Genomic DNA, 7,685 nt, shown 5'->3' on the forward strand with positions numbered 1-7,685 from the left:
TTCCCGTCATGCCGGTAAAACAAAATTAAATTTCTCGGGGCTCTTTTGCTTAACCTTTTAATATAAGAAAAAAGACGCAAACAAAACTGCTGATGCGATATTTTAAAGGTTACGAAGCGCCGCAGAACCTTCGCCTACTTCACTTAAACGCAACTAACATTGTTGTTCATTGCAGTGGGCATTTTTATAATCCTAATCCCACTTAGAATCGTGCGATGAATCACGTATTTTGTGTTTCATTTAAAACGTATTACACCGGTTTCTTTGTGAGTTTCGCTTCAGGCTCTGTGGAAAGTTTTACGCGTACTCGATAATCTGCAACTCTGCAGCATCAAGGTCACCAAACACCATTGCCGCAAACTTGGCATGAACTTTAAAGCATTGCTTTAATTTTGGTTTTAGTGCGCAACCGAATCTTGCAACTTTTGTGCTGACATTTTCCACATCCTCTATTCTTGGCAAAGACAAATATCAAATATCTTGATGTCTGTCCGCAGGTTTCAATGGAATGTCAAGATCTATATTCATATTTAGCCGAACGACGACGTCAACACAAAAGTGCTCGAGGCAACTCAAACAATGCCGCAGTTAAAAATTTTTCGTGCATTTTGAACTTTTTTAACATTCAAAAAGGATTTTCCATATTTGTGGTTCGACAGGCGTTGAACTTTTGAATAAAACTTAAGCAAATTTCGTGTTTCATTCTACATTGTGTGGAACAAAGTGGAAACAAGAAATACTCTTACTTTTTTTTTGGTTTGACCCCGTGACCTATCCTGTCCTTCGGTGCTCGCGCGCTTGTAGAAATCACTGTAACACGATTGGGCTGGAGTTGTGTATGCTTGTTATATTGGCTTTGATACAGGGCTTTAAGTTTATTGCACAGACTATATTCAGAAGTGTTTTGGTAATTCATTCTTAATATAGATACGTGTTTGATTCAATACCCTGTTGTCCAGCACGTATAAGTTGGTGCCTATAATCAGTTAAAGTTTCGATCAAACAAAGATAACATTGTAAACCTTAAACTCAGCCAAAAGTTGTTTGCACAGAAAGCTGGTGGGTTGAAAAATGCACACTTTGGTTCTCACCAGGATACGTGACAAACAATTTGCTTTTTTCAATCCTATATCATAGACAGAAAATTGCTTCGGGCAACGAAAATTCTATTTTGTCTGTAACTGTATCTCCAGGGCAATTGGAAACAACCTGTTGACTCATTTTTTGTTTCGCAACAACAACTAAGTGTGGTGAGAGAGTGGGAAAACTACCAGAAGACCTTTCGCAGTAACCGATAGAAAGTTGAATCATATATGTTCATTTGTTATTACGGCCGTGTATTTATTCACAACAATACGAATCGAACTCGTAATTTCCCAAACATTTTATTTTCAATAGAATGCATAGATCACGAATTATCTCCTGTGCAAACCTATGCTGTGGCAAGGTATTGAAAAAAATTGCACGCAGGCTAAGAAAGTTCGGGCAATGAAGCCACAGGCAAGAGCCGTAATAACATCACAAACCCTTGTTCACAGTATCGGTTAGTTGGCTATGTCACATATCGCGAATGTTCAAACATTCAGAAAACTTAAGCACAAAATTAAATCTCGTTGCTGTTAAGACATCGATCCTTTGGGGTAGGCGTTTTTGTGGAAAAGTATCTTCTGTTTTGAAAAATCGTAACTAACCAAATATCCTGCACATACTAATGACTCCACCTGATGCAAACGATGACGTCATCTTGCACCTTCCAAATAAACCAGAACATTAAGATAAACAACAGTGCCAGAAGAAATAACATTATGTAACGTATATTGGAATGTAACACATTATATAACACAAAAAATGACGTAGCACACCATGACGTCATATGCATGTGCGAATCCGCAAGACAAGCGAAATTTGTCGCCTTCGGAGTTCGGAGATCACAAGCCTTTGTCCGAAACTTCCACCACATAAGCCCAAGCCACCAAGTCACTCGTGGTCCCACGTAACAATCACCATGGTGACGTCATTATGACGTCATCAAGGAATAACTGGCAGTTTTGGTGGGTTCCTAGCGTGGATGTGGCTCTTGCGCTCATCCAGCCACTTGCGCAAACAGATGAGCGGTAGGGAATCGAACCTCGAGTCGAGTTTGTTGACAAACATCACGTGACTTGTGCACAGATATTCAAGGTCACGTGCCCCGAACACACAAATGTAGTGACGCCAGTAACCTGCAAAGTACAGACAAAAAAATTCCATTTTGTTCCGTTCAAAAATTCGCATCACCTAAAAGCAAAGTGTCATAACACATTACTACAATCAGTACGATATTTCAAGGTTAATTATAGCTAAGTAGTCGTCGACTACCCCTAAATTAAGCAACATTCTTAAACCACGTGGTCGTGTGAGTAAATAAAACAATAGGCAATGATACGCACATAAAGTAGGCCAGCCGTAAAATAAGGCAACCCCATATAACCATAACTAACCAGCACACTTCTTCTTCGGTCCAAACCACTGTATATGACGCGAAACCTGCCATTCATCTGTTCTAATGCCGCACGCCGGAGCCTCGCCTTTTAGCTCATCCAACATGCGCCAGTAGTGTTCGTCAGGGCTGTAGGTGTCCTTCGACCACTCAAGGAGATCCTTGGCTTTCTGACTCACCCTCAGGGCCCAGTGCAGAAAGGGACGCGCGTATACGTTGTACGCGAGGTTTTTGAAAACTTTCATGTCGTGCGGAACCGGCGACTTGAGTTGATCTGTCCGCACGAGGGCGCGCTCGACCACTGCGTTCTTGCGGGTCACATTCCCTACTCTGTGAGGCGAAAATAAGCTTTTCATTAATTTCTGCCAAAAACCTCGTAAATCTCATGCGGTCATCGACCTTGTAACGTGGTTATGATATATGAGTTTACGACAGGTTTTCCCAACCCGCAACAATAAAAAGGTTTGACAGGCATAGTTTTCAATGTTTACTCAAACAAGTACAAATACCTTAACTATAAATTGCAATGTTTACTATTAATGTGTTTGCTTATCACATGTGTGGGGATTTTGAAACCGTCCACGAGTTGCCTGGGAACAAACAACAGTGAGCTAAATTGTACGCGAATATCTTTCCACATGGAAAAGCATGTGTTTTAAGGAAAGAATGCCAGTAAAACGACATGTTTGGTTTGGGTTAGCTTCACAAAAACAACCCTGTGCCCGCCAGAGACTTGTATGATAACTGGTTGATAACTAAATATTATGATAACAGATAACTAAATGTTATGATAACAGATAACTAAATATTATGATAACAGATAACTAAATGTTATGATAACAGATAACTAAATGTTATGATAACAGATATACTACTTTCTTTTTGAAGTAGACACTAACGATGCTTTTCAAAGCGAAATACAATTGTCTTAAGTACCAAGTTGATCTTAAGTACATAGCTAATTTTACCCTGGAAATAAACGTTGCCGTGATTGTGCTACATATAACAAATGATTTCATTCATGTATGCGCTGTTTTAATATAACGAACTGCGATAGGTGCTGACAGGTGAATATCCGAGTTACGCCAACGTGAAGATGTAACCGTGTCCAAAAAAACTCAAACATGACCGAAAATTGTTTTTTTTTCAAGTCAAGTCCAGAAATCATCGCTGTTCGTTATATGAGAACACGAATCTGGAGGTTGGGATTCTATGACAAGGCTATGTCGGTGCGTAGGGAGAAGCGCTTGACGTCATAAAAAGACCTTTGGTGATAGTAAAATGGTGTCGTAAATGTGACCGAGTGTCAAACTGGGCCCGAATTAGTTATTTTTGGGCCTCAAAACCAGCCTGAAAAGTCCAACACGACATGTAGTAGTCAATGTAAGTGCTTACTTGTAAACATATTTAGTTCGTTCCAGCTCTCCTTCAGACGGCGGGTGGCCTCCAATTGCGTTGCGACCTTTTAACACTTTCAGTTGTTGAACCATTTCCAAGTTCGTGCGCAACGGGAAATCCTGCAATTTTTCTTGGCAATATTAGATTGCGATTCCGGGAATCACTCCCTATTCTAGCCCTAATATGATCAACAATTTCCACCATTCTCTTTGTATGGAAACTTGTAATTCAAGGGTTAAAACCTGTCTGGAGTGTGACACACCTGGCTATTAGATGTGCGAAGGCTGTTATTTGCACGAAGAGCGCATGTTTGTGGCATGGAGGTATGCGGTTCTGTCTCTATGTGCAATGTTTCCCTTCTCGTTGTTTTTTTTACTGGTATGACGATGATTTTTGCGAAATATATTTGTCAAAAGTCAACAAATTCAACCCTAAAAACACCTGTTTCTAAAGACGGTGTAATTATAATGAACTTTTTTGAAGAAAATCTTGGGGAAGTCGTCATTTTAACAAACGGTGTTTCCCTTTCACGGAAAATATACTCAGTGAATTATTGACAGGATCGCTCGAAATGGAAGGATTCTGAACAGAATTCTCCCATTTCTTTTGTTTGCTCAAATCCAACGCAATGTTTGCCAACGCAGTAAAGTTTAGGCCGTTTTTGCGCAAACCTTTCATACATTCGAAAGAACAAATACAGTAATTGTTTGTATAATTCCATGTCTTATAAAGTTAAATAATCAACATTTAAACTTTTTCCGTTACCTGGGAGCACATGTTAATAAGATGAATCCAGCGGACTTTGTGATCCAGCAGGTCGTTCATACAGTTAATATCGGCTTGTAGACGGGAGAAACCAGCGTACACAATGTCCTCGCTCTTTATTGATCTAAATTATGAATCACTTCTTTAGTTTCACATAATGTTGACATAGAATGAGGGCCAACAGGCTGATGTTTACTGTTAACTTTCGGTTGTTACGAAATGAACTGTGATATTTTTTCCGAAATAAAACGATTTAGTATCGTTTTATTGTTTGGTAAGATTTGGACAAACAGAATACAGCACAATTTCGCACTCCATGAAATAAAACTCGTAATAAAATTGGTATTTCCTCTCAGAATAGCCCAACAAATAACTCTTATTGCCATTCACATATTATTATAGCTATCAGCTAGTTTGTTGCAACGTTTTAATATTTATTTTTCACACACATTACATTAGCATTATTATCCCAAATTTGAACCCTTTCAGTGTAGCGCAATTATTTATGCGTAACATACCTAAAAACATTGGGGAAACATGTATTAAGATTGTTGACTGTGTTCTTCAAAGCGTCAGGAGATTTCCTGTCCAAGTGAATACAGTACACGTTATGGGGTGTATAGATGGCACTCAGTAGTTGAATTAGCTGGTTTGCGTTTTCGTGAGCCAAGATACTAAACGCAATCGGGTATTTAACTTCTTCATCTGTTATATAGGTCGGGTCCTCGTTGATGTCGAATAAAAACCTGAAACGGCAGATTTCTTTATTTCAAACCACTACCATCCACATACACATTGATGAAAACAGTAATATTTAACCTCTGTTCACATGAATGGTGTGTACTTGCATTGCATCATTTTGTATAATTTTGACGAATTGTGCAAAATGTTAGGTTTTCGAACAAGATTCAGCCGCTACAGTTGAACCTCACTCTAGACAAGCAATCGCTGAAAGCAAATGAGGCCTTTGTGTGGTTGTCAGTACTTCCGCAGGCAGAAAGCTGAACACAAGGTTGCCTCGCATCGTCTCAAATGTTGCTTTACCACGCAACCAAACCCAGTGAACCACGGTAAAATGCTTTCGCACTGTGGTTGGGAGTGACGCTTGCCGCAATTTACGCACGAATAACCAAACATATCTACTGGAACTTGGGGCTTAAAGGAAGCCGCGTGCACAAGGATATAATCAGCAAAACCTTAAATATCACTGAAAAAATTAAGAGAATTTTTATGTTGACCCAGACATTGATACAAAATATCATCGAGCACCATCACATCATGTCTAGTTTCCAAAAGCTATTACAGCAGTATGGTCTTTAATGTAGTTTTTTAACTAAGGGCCACACAAGACCACAAACCATTTAAGTTTTTAAGTATGTAAGATTTTAGTAATGGTGGACGTGAACGACTGATTTGTTTCACAGTCGTGTACGTGGTATCCCAGTGTACTCGGCACTTGATCTTTAATAATTTACAAAACGTAAGTGTGACTAGGCACGGAAACTTTTACTTGAAATTACACACAACACAGCGATCGGCTCGCACCCAGTGGCATAACAATATGAGCTTTTTGAACTCATTTTATTATTAATTCGTTCCATGACCAAATCAAACCAATGTAACCCGGGTTTTCTTGAAATCATAACGCGCCTGTCATGGGATTAATCAATGCCTAACAAACACTCTAGTGTAAAAAACATAATGTACATATGTGTTTCCACCATAGAATCGAGGTTCTCAAACTGTGCGTCCCGGCGCCCTGGTGCGTTTTTAGTTTGTGGCTTTTAGGAAAATTGGAGCCAAATGACAAGTTAGGTCAGAGTTCTGCGACAGAAAACTGTAAACATTGTAACAAAACGTCCTCATATGATTGATTCGTCTCAAATGGGGTGAAGCTTTTATAAACGCGAAAAAGTTTGAGAACCGCTACCATAGAAAGCAACGACAGTGATTTATTTAAAAGTCTCCCACCTCTTTTTAAACATGTCGCACCCGTCCTGCATTGTCTTCCACACCTGCTCGTCTGTCGTTACGTCAGGACGCGGATTGGTTGAATTCCCTTCTGCTGCACCAAGAAGAAGATCCCAGCACAACTGATCATCTTCCGAGTTTCCAAACTCCCGCGGAATATCGCGATTTCGCATCCTGGCCTCTGATCCTCCGACCTCTTTTAACTCTTGCAGGAACTTCCCGGATTCCTTGATATGACGACGAGTAAATACTGACCCTTCCCAACCAATTGTGATGTAAACAATGGGTGACGTCACAAGGATGATTATCAACCCAGCCACGGGTAGGAATTTGCGTTTAAAACACAACGCCATTCGTCACCCAAACCCAACGCGGTCAGAAAAGCATTATTATAAAGAAAATGGCATGTACAGAAACCTAACGAACACTATACACTAAGGCCTTCGATTATCTTTCAAACCTGTGTATTCAAAATGGACCAAATGTTAAGGGTCTACCTATAGTAATTCTTATGTCGACATACTTTAGAAGTTGAATAAATATTCAACACTTAGTAACAGCAAAACGTCATGATGACGTAATCTTTAATCTCAAAACCTACCAAAATACAACTCCTAATTCTTCACATAACTTTTGCATACTGTAATATTTATCACTTATAGTTAACATTCATCTTTTTTCTCCTGTAAATGGTCTCCAGGCACAAGATTTAAATACAGGAGATTTACCATTCCTCCTGCTATCACCTAATGCACAATAGAGGCAATAATAAATCTAGAATTTTCCGCTGAAATGCGTATTAGCATTGAGGCCAGCATTGTTTGGTTGCATGTTGCAAAACGCTGAAGCAGTTTCCCTACCATGCAACAACCGCTCTAACTGGCTGCCAATAATTTGTATGTATCAAGTCTCAAAATATAATATATCCGCTCCAATCATGCCACGCTACTGGGGTGCGTGCTTATTGTCGTCTAAAGCGCGTCACTTCCTTTCAATTCAAGTATTTCCGTGAAAGGCGTCATGTGAACACTTTTCAAGCGAGTCGTACTCCGAATAAATATCATTAAACCTT

At 39.5% G+C, this 7,685-nt stretch overlaps 1 protein-coding gene across 1 annotated transcript; it reads right to left on the reverse strand.

Moving 5' to 3' along the window:
• Nucleotides 1-1,369: 1,369 nt before the first annotated feature.
• On the reverse strand, nt 1,370-7,069 carry LOC145894375 (N-acetyllactosaminide beta-1,6-N-acetylglucosaminyl-transferase-like). Its single transcript, XM_082982940.1, has 6 exons — nt 6,614-7,069; nt 5,161-5,388; nt 4,643-4,766; nt 3,875-3,996; nt 2,481-2,809; nt 1,370-2,222 (listed from the first exon to the last, which is right to left on the reverse strand). The coding sequence occupies exons 1-6, from the start codon at nt 6,964-6,966 to the stop codon at nt 2,029-2,031; spliced, it is 1,350 nt and encodes a 449-aa protein (XP_082839066.1). The 5' UTR covers nt 6,967-7,069; the 3' UTR covers nt 1,370-2,028.
• Between the last annotated feature and the right edge of the window lie 616 nt (nt 7,070-7,685).

Source organism: Ascidia mentula, chromosome 3, assembly GCF_947561715.1.
Source record: "Ascidia mentula chromosome 3, kaAscMent1.1, whole genome shotgun sequence".
Lineage (NCBI taxonomy): Eukaryota > Metazoa > Chordata > Ascidiacea > Phlebobranchia > Ascidiidae > Ascidia > Ascidia mentula.